General features: G+C 31.6%; 1 protein-coding gene across 13 annotated transcripts in view; it reads right to left on the bottom strand.

Moving 5' to 3' along the window:
• LOC148596638 (intermembrane lipid transfer protein VPS13A-like) overlaps positions 1–18,589 on the bottom strand; it is a 118,481-nt gene that overhangs the window by 21,574 nt on the left and 78,318 nt on the right. For 5 of the 13 annotated variants that reach the window (XM_088563762.1, XM_088563760.1, XM_088563756.1 and 2 more), the window contains 8 exons: positions 18,016–18,114; positions 17,115–17,150; positions 13,796–13,858; positions 10,683–10,715; positions 9,197–9,391; positions 5,223–5,288; positions 3,949–4,080; positions 1,668–1,682 (listed from right to left, as the gene is read on the bottom strand). In XM_088563762.1, the coding sequence (XP_088419888.1) occupies positions 1,668–1,682; positions 3,949–4,080; positions 5,223–5,288; positions 9,197–9,391; positions 10,683–10,715; positions 13,796–13,858; positions 17,115–17,150; positions 18,016–18,114 (639 nt within the window). Of the gene's footprint in view, positions 1–1,667; positions 1,683–3,948; positions 4,081–5,222; positions 5,289–9,196; positions 9,392–10,682; positions 10,716–13,795; positions 13,859–15,652; positions 15,761–17,114; positions 17,151–18,015; positions 18,115–18,589 lie in introns of all 13 variants that reach the window. The other 8 variants (XM_088563766.1, XM_088563761.1, XM_088563765.1 and 5 more) reach the window with 7 other exon arrangements.

Raw genomic sequence — 18,589 nt, forward strand, 5'->3', positions numbered from 1 at the left:
GGTACCCCAAATGTGAGACAAACAGACAGACAGACAGAGTCAAACAGCTATTAGATTTACTTTCACAGTTGTTGGGGCAGGAAAAAAATAAATAAAAAACATACTAATATAAAATGTGTCAGAGACTCAGGTATACACAGGAAAAATTGTGTAATATGTTTTTCATATGTTTATGAAATGACTCTTTGCTCTAACATTTAGACATATGATCAAATAAAAAAAAATGTAAAACATCATATCTAAAGTTTCACTAATAGGTATAAGCACTCAGGTAGTAAATGATATATTACTGTTGTATATGAAGATCCATGCGTTAAATGAATAATTAAATCTATATTTATCAAACAGGAGTTTAAAAAGAACCACTTCAACAATTCACAGCTACAGTTTGACATCATATAGGACAATGACATACTGGATTACCTACGTAACTAATGGTTACCCAAGAGAGGTTGGGTAACTAATTGTTACCAAAGAGAGGTTGGGTAACTAATGGTTACCAATTATAAATACAATATTTAATTTCATCAATATAAAAATTGTCCTTGAGTCAGGGGAATGAATATAATGCAGTGTGTTGAATGATTGTCATCAATGCCTTAACACACAATTAACTGTTGCACATAGAGAATTTTTATTATTAATCACAGGAAACTAATGCTTCAGCAGTATATTTACACTTGTACCAACACATGTTTATCTTTTTATGTGTTATACTGGGTGAATAGTTATTAAAATAGATTCTGTTTAATATGTATTTGAAATACAAGCAATATGTTGATGTGTTACACTGGGCAGATACCCTGTTGAATACAAGCACTTTACTTTCCGCACTGCAATAGTGACATCTAATGCAGATATATACGGTTTATACTGTGAACATATTAATTTTGGCGGTTGTTAATTTTCACTGATTCTGTCAATTGAACATATTTGCAGGTATCAATTTTCGCGGACTGATAAAAAGTGAAGCCTGACATAGTGTTAAAAATTAATTTTGCAAGTACTATTTTTCCTGCTTTTATGTTCACAGCGAAAATTGTGAAAATTAGTACACATCTAAAATTAGTAGTTTTACAGTATATAAGAATATACAATGTAGTTACAAAACTAGATTCACGGGAATACCAAATCTGCCCAGATTTAAATTAACAGTACGATGCACTGGCAATACATTACACAGCAAATAAGGACTCATTGATACACTGTAAATTCAGAAACTCTTATGATTTACACAATTTAGGTACTGTGAAAGCAATATTGTTCATGGGCTACCAATTTTTGCGGTTATCGTGGTTAGGCCAAACCATGAAATTTGGTTCCCAACAAAAAGGAGATTTCCATTGATGTGTATACTGAAAACCTCAAATACAAGAAACGACAAACTTCTTCTCTAATCCAAGAAAACTGATATCTACAAATTAAAGTCACAGTAGATCAATTATTTTAGTTTATTTTTTCAACCAAATAATTTTTAATGAAGAATTTCCCGTCATCCTTCTAAACTTTCACACTGGGTATAAATTCAACCTTTTGATCCTTTTAAGATAAACTTTAGAAGGTTTTACTGTAGTAAACTGTATAGTCCTTTTAATCGGATGTATCTATCTGTGGTGACATTAACAAAGTTCTGAATATACAGTTCTATCAAATAAAAATCATCTTACCCGAAACTTTTCAAACTAAAATAAAGAAGATAAGCAGTATGCTGTTAGCAAGTTGTTAATATGAACTAAGAATAATCAAGGGAACCAAGGTTATAGCGGTAATAAAAAAAATGTAATCCAGGGACAAAGACCAGACATGGAAAACAGACATACACAACAAAAAACATAAGTAACTAAAATCATACATACAAAGTAACAAAAGCAAATGAGCAACTCGTGCTCCACTAAAAACTGGGAGCATGGACCAGGTGCACCGGTATGGGTAAGTGTCCTCTGCTTTTTTAGAAACACCTGCCCATTTGCTAAACGCAGACAAGAAAACAGAGGTCCAAATCAGAACAGCGAGAATTTTGATGGCATATTCAACACGGGTTCATATATACTAATAATTTAGTAGGACCAGTTAAAAAGGATGCTGACGTTTTATTTCATCTAGGATAAAAAAAATTTCTATCACCTGATCAATGCACAAGGTCATGAACTTTAAACCACGCCCCTTTTAACCAAACTACTTTTACCAATGATTGTTTGTTGGTTGGGGTTTAACGTCCGAGCAGCAATATTTCAGCTATATTCAGACGATCTTTTACCAATGAAATAATCATGTCAAGTGGCATGTGTATTGAAATAAATTGATTTGAATTTATATGTTTTTACAAAAATATCAAATTATGAGCAATTTGACTAATATATTATCTTGTATATAGAACTTTGGTCTGATTTTATACACATAACATAAACTGCTTAGTGGTTTATTCTGCATGAACCGACCCAAAGTTCTTTACACAATATAATATATTCAGATATAAGTTACATTCCTTAAATGTAAAAAAGAAACTGTGCATATCTTTTTAGTTTAATCCTTTCAAAGCTTTTTTTTCAATAATCCAACATATTTATGCCTTAAAGTTTTCATGATTGGGAATCGAAATAAAATTTTCTTTACAAAAAGAAAGGTGGTGTGAAATATGAATTCACAAATCAGATCTTGAAAAATAGTGTACATATTTAAAAACTGGATTTTAATTATGATTTTCAACGAAAAACATTTGACGAACTCACATGATGAGTTTTACGATAAAGTACTAGGAGACATTTTTCAGTTCTTAGGTAAAAAAGTATTTTTTCTGAATCTAACAAAGTGGAATCCGCAACTTTTTCAATTGATGGCAAAAACTTATCCATGCCATTACCTTGGTATTGTGTAGAAAATTAAAGTGAATTTTCTGCAATTATTGTCCGCATTTGAATTTCTATTACTACTGAAATTAAACAGGAATGAACAGTTTCTTTTTTCATAAGTATAATATGAATATTTATCATTCAGCAACCTGCAAGAAAGTTCCAAATTCAAATACTTTAGTTTTTCTGAAATTCTGAATAGTTCAGCATTATTGAGCCAGTCCATTTTGTATAACTTAACTTGGAATTTTTGCCACGCTCCCTAACTACAGAACTAATTCAAATGGTACCCCAATACACTAAAAGCATGCATGTGAATTACAAATGGCATAATTGATGGACAGTGGACAGTATAGAAAATGCTGATTTTATATTATAAAAACATTGTATTGCTATTTTATTTTAGTTTTCTGGTGTTTTTGAATTAAGGTATAAGAATTGTTCTCAATTATTGGTTAAATTATTCAGCGTAAACTGACCCAAAGTCATTTCTTATCCCATAATCTAACCAGCAATTGAAAACAATCCTTAAGTTTATCAATTCTGTTTCTGCTTGGAAGGAGTTGGTCCTAAGGTAAGGGACACAACTCTTACACATCATTGGAACGTTTGTATTCAGCATTTTACATCAATCTCATGTAAGCATCAAAGTAACTTGGACTTGGATTTCATTCTGTTTCAAATGAAAGCTTGATAGACTACGGTGAAATTGAATATGATACAAACATGATTTCATGTGTTATGTTCCTAACACTATGTCTACCTCCTTAATACATATGCAAAAAAGTACAAGAAACATGTTTATAATCTATGAGTGTCTGGTGTTAGTGTGCATCACATAGCTACATAAAGCTTTAATTGTTTTCTTGAACAAGCTTTCCTGACACTGTGAAAACTATAAATAGAACTAAACATTGATCGAGGTGGAAAAAATGCATGCATAAAAGTGAAACCACAATATATGAAATGGAATCTATTAACAGGAATTTTCTACAGGAATTAAATTATTACTAAGCAGTGAGTACATTTGTATTAATAGGTAAATAGTATTAAAACCTATTCATATCAAATTTTCTCATGAAATTAAACCAATGATTACCTGATCACCAAGTTTCATCAATGTTGTATGAGGCTTTGCATAAAAGAAGTGTGATGTTTCAACCTCTGAACCAGAAAACTTGGCCTTCATTGTTGGGTCCTTCCCAGACAGCATCGGCCAAAATGGTTTACACTGGAAAAAACAATCATGAAATTATTGTTTCATTCATGTGATTCACTTTGCAGAGTTATATATCAAAATAAGGAAGAAAAATAATCTGTTTTGGGCTTTTGTTATAGGATTGAAGAGCTATTTTCAGTCGTTCATGCATGTATGAACGGATCTTGGAGCTCCCAAACTCAATGAACAGCTGAAGGCCATTCATGTAATGTTTGGGAGTGGAGAGATCCATTTATACATGCATGAACGACCGAAAATAGCTGTTCAATCCTTATAATTCTATCCGTCAGTCAAAGTTACCCTCTGAGAGCCTCAGTCTGTTGTTGATACACTGTGTTTATGTTTACGCTTCAATACGCACACATTCCTTTGCACACGTAAGTGAGCGCGAACAAATATTTACACATAATTGTCTGCACAATGACAAAGAAGGCGGCATGGACGAAGCGATAGTTGGCATTGAAAAATACAAGATGTAAACAATTCAACAGGAATATAATTATTAAGGAAATACAACAAGAAAGAAGGAAAATTTCAGCAAGGTTTTTTCAAGGGTTCAGTCAGACTCAGTTGAAAATTACTCTCTGTAAACAAACTTGACTGTTAAAATCATTGTGCATGTAATGAACTATTCTTACGGCTATATCATGCCGTTCAGTTCGTTGCCACCCTCTTTCGAACTACAAGGCTGCCATTTTGGTTTCAAGTTGACTAGCATTCATGCATGTAAGAACTTTCTGGCAACGGTGTACTCGACCAATCAAAAACAGCTATAAGCATGAAGAAACTCATGATTAGAATTATAAGCAAATAAAACCAATTTTTATAAACACTACAATTTAACAGGGGACTTCATCCAGCTACATGTAACTTGGGAGCGGGGCTACTTCTTATATATAAGGTGATTGGATGTGCCGCTGGAATAGATGCCATTTTCCAGCTTACAAATACGTGAAAAGGTGGGGGAAAACCAAATATAATTATATGACAAGTCAATATTTCTCTAGTAGCCATGGTAACTTTGTTTCCTTAGTAACCTTACAAATGTAACCTAAAGTGACTATGCTTTTCTCTAGAAATGACCTGACAGCAGAATATCAACCAGAACTGAGTAGATAATATGCCCTATATTTATGGAGTTGATCATGTATTACCTCTTTAGAAGCGACATCAATCCACTGTTCTGTTTCTTGACCTACTTCTTGGCACTGTAAACCAACCTAACAACAAAACAATAATAGGAATAAAACAAAATTGGAGTTATCTTTCTTTGAATTCAATTAAAGAATTTTATCTTGATAAATGATATGTAATTTAGCACCTGTATTAAATACAACACAACATGGTAGAGTATCATTTAATGTCCCATTAGATGCCCTATATGCACATATATTTTTAATCAGATTATTTAAGGAATGACTGTTATTTTTTTTTTGGTCAATGAAGAAATAACCTCAATCACATGGTACACACCAAATAATTAGCGTAGCAGGTTATTATTAAGTGTGCTCCAAGGGCATTGAGGTTATTCAAAATAGACTGAAAAAATGTAATAGTCATTCCTTACAATTTAATTTTCGTATCAAATTTAACGAGTATATCATCAAAAAAGGTTGCTGACATCACAGTCACATTACAAAATTTGGTCCATGAGATATAGACATTTTTTTTAGACGAATTGTTTACTTCTGGGTTCTCAGAATGCTGCATTTGAATGCAAAATTTTCTATTTTTTGCTTTTCTTAACACTTTTATGATGTAAAACTAGATATTGTGTTTTATTTTTAATTGGTATTTTTATACAAAAAAATGCTTTGCTTTTAATACTAAATTGAATGCTCTGTAAATGGCCAATCTCCTTGCATTTGAATGGTAGACTAGGACCCAATCTTTTGAAACAAAGGAGTCGCGTGACAAGACTTGCATACCCTATTGGGATGGAAGGTCAGTGATGTACTATACTGGTATACATGTATGTAGGCAGTCTAAATATCATTACAGAACTAGACTCATTGACAATTAAGTTTTTTTTCTCCCATCTGGTGGAAAAAGCTGAAACTCTGACAAGAAATTTGTAAAATTTTTATATAGGATAAAATACTGGGGCAGTATGCTTCAGCTTGGTTTTTAGCTAGCACAGATAAAGCTGGGACATAGCCGCAACAAGAGTAGAGTGAGATAACTCTACAGCAACATGCATGGAAAGATAGCAGGATGCAGAAAGAAGAGAACAAAATTGCATCCTATGGAAGTGATATATCATGTAGAAAATGCAAAATAACTAAAGAATTTCCCATTATTATTTTAAGAGAAGTGTCATGAACATCTTAAAATCTAACTTAAAAGAATTTTTACAGACCACAATTCTAAGCAAATTATGTTTTAATGAAAAAATTTGGACTGAAAATCAATAGCTATAAGCATTATTTGTAATTTTTTAGGAAGTTTATATACTTGCATTTATAATCAAGTTAATGACAATTTAGGCTCGTTAATATAAACCATTTTTTGATTTTTGAAGTGTAAACTGACCCAAAGTTGGTTATATCACATGACCGTACAATTAGTCTTTATTTTACCATATTAACAGTCCAGGACAAATCAGAGAGGAGAAATATGTCCTCCCATAAACAGTACCTCAACAGAAGAGAGGGAAGTGTAAGTAATGATTTAGGAAATTAAAGAGTGGAGGGGTATGTTCTTTCTAAATCTCTACCTCAACAGTAGAGAGGGAAGTGTAAGTAATAATTCAGGAAATAAAAGAGTGGAGGGGTATGTTCTTTCTAAATCTCTACCTCAACAGTAGAGAGGGAAGTGTAAGTAATAATTTAGAAAATTAAAGAGTGGAGGGGTATGTTCTTGCTAAATCTCTACCTCAACAGTAGAGAGGGAAAGGGAAGTGTTAGAATGTTTTTCTTTACTCAGGAAGAAAATTGTAGATGTGATTGTGAATTTTACCTGAACAGTGAAAGTAAATCTCAGACATGCAGTCATTATTTAGAAGTGAGCTTTCTCAAATACAGATTTTACATACTACACAAGTGAATTTTTCACATAAAAGTTTCTTTGAAAAGCACACAAATACCATCTGCAGATAGATTTACATTGATTTTCTTCTGATTTACATGGATTTTCTACTGATTTCCAGGCATCATCAGGTTAGTTTGGACCATCTACATTTTTTGTTAATGGTGCTATGATATCTCCTGATCAAAAAGATTTGGTAGAAACAATGGTGTTGTTCATGGTCTGATGATATGGATAGATCCAACCAGTCTAAAAACTGCTTACTCATATACCATGGATCCAGATTATGCCAAGGTCAGATGTCAAGGTCGATTTTTTTAGTCTTTTTTTGCAGGCTTATCGTGACAGATCATTATTGGTTATTATCAAGGGCAATGAATTTTTTTCAGACTGAAAAAAAAATATAACAGTCATTCCTTATAATTCAATTTTAGGACCAAAATTTAACAAGTAAATCATCAAGAAAGGTTTTTTCATCTATGAGATGATAGAAAAATTTTTTCATCCAATCAGAAAGCTTGTTGCATCTGAAATTATATTATTCAATAACAAAACTAAAACCTTCTTTAGGTAACCAGCTCTCTGGTAATTGACTAAAATTACATGGAAGTATTTAATTGTCACATTATTTGGCATTCACAAAATAAATCACCATCATAACCTTAAAATATATCTGATGTAATTGATGCAAGTGCGAGTTTTCTTGGTATTTAATACTGGTCAATTTAAGAGCCAGTCCGTGTAAAAATCAGGCAGATCCTATGATATGAGTAGCACAGGGTAAAGTTTATCCCACAGAATTTTTTGTTCCAATGTAATGTATTTACCATATGTATGTGAAATAGTAGAAAGTTTGTTTTGGAAAAATGCATTTAAAGTTCCCTAACAAAGCAACCAAATTCTGCTCAAATTAAAGAGTTATCTCCCTTTTTTCAATGCTTTCTATGTAATTTATTTTTCTTTTATCATTGCAGTTAATCCATAACCAACATTCAACTTTCACAGTTTCCAAAGAATTCTCACAAAAATGAGGGTATAAGGGGTACTTTTCTAATTGAAAAATATACAGCACAAGCTATGAACATCTTCTGTCTGGAGTTATGATAGTACAAAAGGCTACTTTGGTATAAATATCAAAGAGTTTCACTAGTGCCCTCTGTATTTTCTACAAAAATATGTTTCGTGAAATAAGCTATTTTTACACAATGCGGCTAACTTTTCTAATTTTGCTTTGTTTTCATCTACAATTTTAGTGCAACAAATGCATTAATAGAAATGAAACTTTTTTTTAATGAAGGCACATATTCAACTAGTGAATTATCCAATTTATTTGAAACACTTTAGTTTTTTGGGCTGATTTTTATGAGCATACCTGTAAGTCACTGAACCGCTCAGCAGAACTATTTGACAGATCACTGACTGACTGCTTGCTGACAGATTGATAACCCATGATCGGTGACCCACCTGATTGCATTGTTGCGTAAAATGAAGGATAATCGGCTTATGTAAATTTGAGAATTTTCATTGGGACGAATCCAAACTAATACCATATTAAATATACCTTAAATTTTAGATATGAAATCCACATGTTGTATTTTGTTAAAAATAAAGTAAATGTAAAATAAAATATTAGATAACCTGTAGTTTATCTTCTGGCAAATTTTAAAGAAATTTCACTGTGCAGGTTTTGAACAATAAAAAAAAATTCCTATCTTTAGAAATCTGAATCTCCGGCCAAACTGAACTATACTTGGCATATTACAGTCAATTTTCATTTAGCATAAAATGTGTCTCCAGTTAACAGGAAGTGTGACAAATCTATTATCAAGCTGAAGCTCTAAAACAAATAATATCCTATGACTGACAGTCATCACATGTGTAGACGAAAGTGAAACCTGCTGTCTCTTATGTTCTCAATATAAAGTAATAATGTAATGTGTATGTAAGGCAGTTATTTTCGGGAAGGGGGGGATGTCAAAAATGCTAATACAGCCAATAATGAGATGACAAAATAAATTATTAGTTTAAGACTGGCCCTGGAATTAATTTTTTGCTCATGGTTAAAAAAAGTTTGTCTCAGAAAAAAATTCAAGGTGTATACCTCAGATGTGTTGAGGAGCATGTAGAATGGTGAGAAGGTACATATCTTGGTCAGACCACCACTTGACAGCGTTATCTTAACTCCAACTGTATAGATCTGCTTAGTCTTTGTTTTACACTGTACATCACCTGAACTCCCCACAGTATCCAAGGAGAACTTGTCTGACCAATCAGATGCTGCTACGCGGAGTGATGCCTAAAAACAAAATGAGAGTAGTACTTTGCCACACTACAAACGTGTCATATTTTGTTGTCAAGGTTTGTGGCTTAGAAGGTCATTACAAACCACACTTGCTGGCCAAAACTTAACAGGTCTCTACACTTTGAAGCCGGAGCTAAGTAGGTCTCTACACATAGAAGGCAAAGCTAAATAGGTCTCTACACTTTGAAGCCGGAGCTTAGTAGGTCTCTACAAACTATCCTTGCTGGATCTACAACATTGTCTGACTAGTTACTATCTTAAGCATGAAGCTCTTGTAATCATGAATATCAGAATGTGATTAAATGAAGTCACATGACAAGATCACGATCAAAAGACATGTGAGTTCTAAACTACAGGTTCCAAGGAGTCTGAAACTGTTATTTGACTATTTGTACCATCAGAATCACTGAAATAAGATAAGCTTTTCCATATAATGTTGGTAAATTGAGTTATAATTTCACTGAAATGCACTGGAAATGAACATTTCAAGGGCAGATTACTCTGTCAAAAATCTTGTTTTTTCTAACAATCTATTGAAAAATGATCTTTTCATACAGAATAGTCATCCTTAAGTGAAATTATATTCTAAGATCGGTGGAGTTTTTGACATGCATGTTTATGATTTTTCCCATTTTGCCTGATTCTTATTATTAACAATATTACCTGCTATAAGTGATACAAGTAACAAGATACAAATGTATTACAGATGAAATAAATGGATCAACAAGGGGAAATCAGTACTGATTATAAAAACTTTTTTTTAAAACTATCACTGGAAAAAGTTTGTTCATGCTAAACTACTTAGTTAAATAATGTATAAACATGCATCAAGAAGAAATCATGTCACCTCCCTATAGAACAGACAGACAGACAGACTGACATACATACATACATACATACATACATACATACATACATGCATTCAAGCATTCAGACAGACAGACAGACATAAACACAAACATATGTACATACATACATACATACATACATACATTCAGACTGACAGGTATTAAATCTAACAAGAGAAACCATTCTGTACAACACTCATGCAATGAAGATGTATACAGAGCTATTAATGATGACTCATCAATAACTTTAAATACAATACCTTCATATTGTACATAATATGAAAAATTTATTTACTGTAACAGCATAACACTTGCAAAAAAATGTTGTTTTTTTTTATTTTAGTGGGATATAAAATCTCGAAACACTAAAACTTCAAACTGATTGATGACTGTTTTTGACAACAAAGAAAGCTGTTATAACATGCCATGGACCATACCTTCTTCCCTTTAGGGACACTACTTAGTTTATCCTGACAGCAGTAAGTAAACATAATATTGCCATGTAAAGTCAACATATACTACATTCATCTCAGGTATTTAGACATTTCAAATGATATGATTAAGTGTACTTGTTACAGTAATAGGATGGTGCAAACCTCCAATACTTATCATTTTATACCACCCCCTTTTTTCTATGCAATACTTGTCATCTTTAACCTTCATCATTCACAATCCCCATTTTCCATGTCCTGCACTGAGCATTATTAATAGGTTGATTAAATTATGGATACATTTGCCAGGTTATTATAACAAAATATAGTACAAAATTGGAAATAAATAAACAGTTTAAAAAAAAATCCCAACTGTAAAATCCGGATTTCAATTAGCGGAATTCCACTAAAAAGCAGAAAAAAATCATGCCTGTAATACTAAAATATTTGCTCATGACACCATGCTGTAACAAAAATCTAAATGGAAATATTTACTTTAACCAAAATGATTACACAATATACACAAACCAGTACAATTACTATTCATTGTTACAATGATTTAAACCATCCTGGTACTGTACAAGTGATTCAATTACTGTAAAAGTACTTTAATTCATGGATTCCAATTTTCATGGATCAGGGAATAAACACAAGTTCGTGGATACTTGAATATGTGGTTTGAAGTTTTCAGTACACACATGAATGGGAATCTACTATTCCATGGGAACCAAATGTCATAAAGAAATGAATGGAATATTTTCTTTTTGTTGGGAACCAAATTTCGTGGTTGACCAAACCCATGAAAACCATGAAAATTGGTACCCCACGAACAATGGTACTATCACAGTATTCTGGTTGTGAGTATAATTTTAGTTGAAGTTTTGTTTAACTTATAATATTGCTATAACATTTGAAACAAGGCATCTCCGAAAAATTTAAATTGTTAATATGATAAATTATCATGACAAAGAAGTTAAATGAAAATAAAATTCATTTAATATGGCAGCATGTTTCCTAAAGTCAAATTAATAACTTCCTTTATGATCTACAGCAAAATGTAACTCAGAAATGTCCAAAAATCTGCTGCCCCACAATTTTTTTTTAAAAATAAACAATGAAAAAGTAATTAATTTATCATGACCTAGATTAAATAAACAATGAATTCATCATGGCCTAATTCAGTCTACAATGAGTTAAAGATGAAACAATGGCAGTGATAATGAAAAGCAAAATACAACATCAAAAGACAGACTAAAATCTAAAGAACAATAACATCTGACTGAAGTGTTATATACATTGTTTGTGGACGCAGGGAAATTTTATTATCAGAAAAAATAGCTTGTATGGTGTACAAGAATTTTCCCCATCTTGAAATCCACACCGGAATGAAATTAATTCAAACAATATCTTTATCACATAATTAAGTACTTCTCCATCTAAGAATCTGGCAAAATGTGAATAAGGTGTGGCACATGATAAAAAAAGTTTTATTGCATAATCTAAGTATCAATAACTTATAAATCCAGAAATAACCATTGAAGTGTTTGTAAGGTTTGCCTTTTTAAGATATTGATCGGGCAAATTTAGTTGAATTGCAAAATGGAAAAATGGCGGGAAAATTCTCCAGTGCTTTTTCCCTATATAAGCAGTCAAAAAATATCTATGTTATAGATATTTCAGGATAAATTTAAATAGCTTTTCGGTTGTTTTCTAGATGTGTTGAATGTATTTGAGGCATAAAAGACTAAATTGAGAAAAAATGATGTGCCACCCATTGCCTGATTCTTATATAGAATGGTACTTAAATACTTTATTATACTGAAGCTCTTTACAACAAAGCAGGCAGCATAAAATAAAATTGAATACATATCATAAAAAGCCTGCCACTATATAGCTAATAAAAATAAGGCAAATAAAATAAATCTTGTGATAATCATATCATCGTGCAAAATAAATCATAATGATCTCTAAAAAGAGCCCCTAAAGGAAAAAAACCCGAAAAACAAATACATCACCAGTACATTAGATATGATAAATAAAAAGCTCCATAAAGCGCAGCACGATTCAACTGCAACATATCAAATTCTGTTCATTTGGGACAATTATGGACAAAAGATAAGTTTTTGACACACTTAAACATAGGGACTTACAATTCATTTTGGACACAACTAGTTTGGACATAAAATTGCACAAAATTTAAAATTCAATTAAAAGTGAAAGAAGTTCTACTTTGAGGGTACCAAATATGGGCATTCTCCTTCAACCCCTATAACTTATTAACCATAAGAGATATCTAAAATATGATTGAAAAATGCAGGTAGGGATTTTCATAAGGAGTCCAATAAAAGAAATTACAAAATTGGACCAAACATAGAAGAGTTGATTTTAGGGGCATGGTCCAATTTCATACCCCCTGTAAATCCAAACAGTTATAGATAAGTCTATTCTGTAAAAATACTCTAACAACAAAATTTCAAAAGGAATACATGGACAACAGAATTATAATAATGGGAATTTTAATGACAACATATACTTCCCCTTTTAGCCTCTTATTTTCAAAGGGGTGAGACAAAAATAACTATATGACCCTTGGCTGTGTTCCGTGGAACAATGTGTTTAAATTTCAAAAAGATTTGATAAGTTTTACTACAGTTATCCCAGATAAAGTAAAATTAATGGATCCCAACAATAACAATGACGATTGGGAGATAAAATTATATTTCTGAATTTGTTTTGTGGTGGTATGAAAGTATGCCAATATGATTGTAAGCAAATCAAATCTGATACAAAATTGAGAAAAAATGTATAATTTTATAAAGTAAAATTTTTTTCAGGTATATTTTATTGTCTGATACACTAAAAATGTATAGACATATTTTCTAACTTTAATATATTAAAGCATGAATGGACCATTGCAATGAGTTTATTTTTGGAATTTGACCATCAATTTTTTAAAGATAAGAAAAATACAACGCTGTTGACAAGTGCTTAAAAATCCTGTATATACAGTAATAATAAAATACAGATAAATTAAGCCAATAAGCCATGAAGGTACAGCATTTAAAAATGACTTAAGGATATTGTGCCACCATAAAGGGAGACAATCACATGCAACTTACTTTTCCACTTTGCTTCCATTCCTTGGTTTTCTTTTGTTCTGAGTCTTTGCTCCCTTTAGTGTCCTTTATACATTAAAACATCAAATATCAAGTTAAGTACCCCAGCTAAGAATCATGCAAAAATTCTGTAATACAACCCAAAAAAAGATTACACATTTTTATTTTTGTTATTAAGCTGCTCTATATGTCTGTATGATGAAATGTATAATCATTCATTCTAATCAGTCAGCTCTTGGGAGATAATTCACATTGAAAATCCAATGGTTTCTATTGTATTTTAGTGTCATTTACAGTTATCTCCCTTTATTTTGAATTCTACAGTACATATCTTATTAACAGGGGTTATATGAAAAACCACATTTTAATTTCTGTTTACTATAACATTTTAAACAAAATATCAAAAATAAAAATATGTAGGTTATTCAACCATGAATCACATTTTGCATGATTCTTAGCTGGAGTACTACTTAGTCATTTAATTCAAACAATCTAATTGTGATAATTATACAATAATTTATTGACTGGCATCTTTATAATAAGAATTAAATTATAAGCTTGGTCTAGGTGGAGTTAAAAAAATGAGAGAGAAAGAAAATGATCAACAGAAAAAAAAGTGAACTACCTACAGGAAATAAAATCTTAATATAAATTACCAAAATCAAAGAGGTTGACTATCAAGAAAAAATTGAAAGGAAAGTACCAATAAAATTATTTGAAAACAAAGAATAAAAAACACTCTTGCAACCATGTTAATCAATTGGGAGGAAAATTGAATCATATAAGCAAATAAGTTAAATAAATAGTAAACTATCATCATCCAAAACAAATATAATGCTGGGGAAATCACTGCCACAAAAGAGTCATACAAATATCTGCATACATTGTGGTTTATCATACATTTAATTAAAAAAAACTGTGTCTTTTAATCATTATACAAAACAAGGTGTTGCACACTATGTCATGCTAAGATTATCCCCACTCAACCATTTCAGTCAAAGCTGGGAAAGAGAGACACAGTACAATTCTACAGGCAGAAGTACAAAACCAAATATCTAAGCATTCTCTTCAGTAGAATCTGAGAAATCTATTACTAAAATTTCCATTATGCACCATCTAAAAAAAACTACAAAGTCTAAAGATAAACAGGAAGAAAAGTGATGAGAAAAGAAGAGACACAGTACAAGGCATCATGACAAAGCAATATACCAAATATCTAAGCATTCCCTCTCTGGTATAAGCTGAGAAATCTGTTATGAAAAAGAGTAACGGATCAAATATCTAAGCATTCCTTCCAGTAGAAACTGAGAAATCTGTTACGATAAAAGAGTAACGGACCAAATAACTAAGCATTCCTTCCAGTAGAAGCTGAGAAATCTGTTACGATAAAAGAGTAACGGACCAAATATCTAAGCATGCCTTCCAGTAGAAGCTGAGAAATCTGTTATGAAAAAGAGTATCGGACCAAATATCTAAGCATTCCTTCCAGTAGAAGCTGAAAAATCTGTTACGATAAAAGAGTAACGGACCAAATATCTGAGCATTCCTTCAGTAGAAGCTGAGAAATCTGTTAAGAAAAGTGTAATGGATGGACAGATGGACAAGGTGATTGCAATATTTAGTGTGGGTATAAAAAACATGTGTATTTATTTACAAACAGTGAATCAGTTATTGACAAACAACTCACATCAACAATATATAAATGTGACAACATTGTGCTGTAAGAAATAAAACTACTAAGCTAGAATGGTAGACCACCAACATGAATAAAAAGGCAGGAAAAACTATCAATCCATAAAGATACTGGTACCTGCAGGGTGGAAACCAGTTAATATAAGCTAAATATTTGTCTCCCTTTACCTTCCATTTCATTTGTTTATGATATTCTTTGATTTCGTTAGGTGAGAGTGTTGATTCAGCGATATAGACAGGCTCGGCAAGAGCAGACTGAAGGTTATGTTTCTTCTTCTGTCAAACAGAGGCCTTAAAACTTAGCTTTGTTTCACTATGCTTCATATTCCATTTTTTTTGTACATGGAAAGTTTATACTTTTTTTTATTAGTTACTTATTACATGTATGTTTATAAAGAAAAATCATAAAATCTCTGTAAATTTTCACTATATGTACTAGCTTAAGAGAAGTAAAATGATCAGGAAAAGCTTTGTGACCCATAAAAACATTCAACTCAATGTTCTCAAGGCTACTAACAACTTTCAGATTTTTTTCTTTATATAACAGTTACTGATTTTTTTGGTCATATGCATACCTGTTACCCTCCCTCTTTTAAGGAGGGAGATTCCCTCTTTTTGGGACAATCTCCCTCTTTAAGAAAGTCTCCCATGTGGGAGACACAAATTTCCCTCTTTCATTAATTTCTTAATCCAAATTCTCCCTCTAAAATACAAATTATTGTACAAATTAAGTTCTAAATGACTTATTAAATTGATATAAATACAATGTTTATGTAACATAATAATCATTGAGAAAAAATCAACAAATAATTAATCCTTTTGTTATTAATTGTACTAATTACTCAAATTTTGATTAGAAACTCTCAGTAGATTAACAAGATTGTCATAGATTTTATGTCTTTGTATTTGAATAGTAGGAAAAAGAAGAATTTGTGTCATTAGTTCATAGTAATGAGGTCATAATGGTGCAACAATCATACTGACCTTGAACCGATCCATGCAACGATTTGACCCGTTGACTGATTGATCGCTGATGGATCGATGACCGATCACCGGTGACTGATGACCTGTTACAGATTTGATCGCAGTTTTGTTATGTAAGATGACGTAAGATCAGTTTTAAATTTAAGAAATGTAAAATAAAAGTATAAATTGATGTTTAAACCTCTAACATGATATAAATGAGTGTAAAGTTGACAATAAAAACAACAAAAACCGTAAAATACATTGACCGCACTGTGGTCACGTGATGCGATCAGTTAAATGGATCAGTTTGACGGATTGATGACTGACTGTAAACTGATCGGTGATTGGTGACCGATCACGGTTTCTGTTGCACGGATCGGCTTAGGTACAGTAAATCATTCAACAAAAACTGCTGAGATTTGTAAATTTTGTATCATTTTTTTTCCTGCAAAAACAGTCGTCATGCTAAATCTCCCTCTTAGAAAAGCTGAAAAGAGGGAGGTTTCCCTCTCTGAGCATTCAAAAAGTTAACAGGTATGCATATGATATATATCTACTCTGTTAATTATTGAACATTATAACACTGAGTGAAATGTTGAAGATAAATACATAATACATGCATATCCCACAAGGTTGTATTCATAAAGGTACAGTAATTATCTACCATAACTTCATTGTCCACATCAGAACATTTCCTGGCCTTTTGAAAAAATAAGACCATAAATTAACATTTTAGAAAAGTTTATCAATATTAAATAATGTCTATTTGAAACATCCATGAATTTGCACTATAAGCAAATATCTAAAAATCTTATGATATTTGTATATAAATGACCTATTGTTAATGTCAAACTTCCATCAATACAAAGATACAACTTTTTATAAGTTTCTAATACTTTTCTTCAATACAAGAAAAAATTTCTTATAATATACAGCTTTCAAATTCACTTCCATTCAGGAAATGTTTGTCTTTTACACTGAGGTCAACTGGGGTCAAAGGCCTAAAGTCAGCGACATTGCAATGGGGGCCAAGGGAACAGAAACTTAAGCTGATAACTACAAATATTTTTTAAAATAATGCAGAACTATAGAAGCATTTCAGATATCTTTATGTTTGGAGATATATTTCCACAGAACTATTACTGTAGCCTTCAAATCGGATAGCCTTTCTTTGTTTAGTACAAAACCGTAAACAAGTTTCAACCACATTTAATGTAACTGGTGAATATGAAAATTGTCTATTAAACAAATTCTTTTCTTCAACAAACATATGTTAGGAGTTTCTCAAGAATTTTTTGTCAACATAAATCAAATTACAAGTTTCTACTTATGATTTTATCGAATGTAAACAAACTATGCCTATAAAAACATAGAACTATTTCTCTACAGTCAATTATGTTTGAGAATCTCCCAACATTGTACGATAAGACAATTTAGTTAAGAGAATCTCAAAACATTGTACTGTCAGAAAATTTAATTAGAGAATCTAACATTGTGCCATAAGACAATTTAGTCCGAAAATCTCTTAACATTGTATGGTTAGCCAATTTAATGGATCTTCTTACCTTTTTCTTGGTGTTGAAAAATGTCTTCTGCTTGAATGAGAACAGTACAATATCTAGATTGTCTTGACGATGAGTGACAAACTCTTCACCATCACTGGCCTATGTAAGAAAAAATGACCATACATTCAATGCTGGTAATATTTATATTCTAAGAGCTGTTCCAGTAAAACATATGAAGGAAGGGGAATTGCACTTTTATTCTTTGTATATAGGTCTCTTGACAAAATTTAAAGTTTAATACAAAATATCAATAGAACTTCTATGGGTGGCTGCCCTGGTATAAAAATTCCTTCCCCGGGTACCTCATATCTTTTCATGGAACAGCCTTAAATTCTTCTTTTTTTTCAAGCAGGTATTTAGAGTGGTATTAAACTTAGGAAGAAGAAAATGAGGCACAGGCTAAATTTTTTCAATGCAATGACAAGATATTGCGATACATGTACACATGTAATTAAGTTAGAATTAGCACTCTTTCAATTTGTGTATTTTCTGTTTAATGACATCTTCTAGTGACTCATTTTAAGGTGCTATTTTGGTAAATATCAACATCTACACATAAGTTCTTGATTAAAGA

The sequence above is a fragment of the Perna viridis genome, chromosome 15 (assembly GCF_037379345.1).
Source record: "Perna viridis isolate PV_CMFRI_1.1 ecotype Kerala chromosome 15, ASM3737934v1, whole genome shotgun sequence".
NCBI classification, from domain to species: Eukaryota; Metazoa; Mollusca; class Bivalvia; order Mytilida; family Mytilidae; genus Perna; species Perna viridis.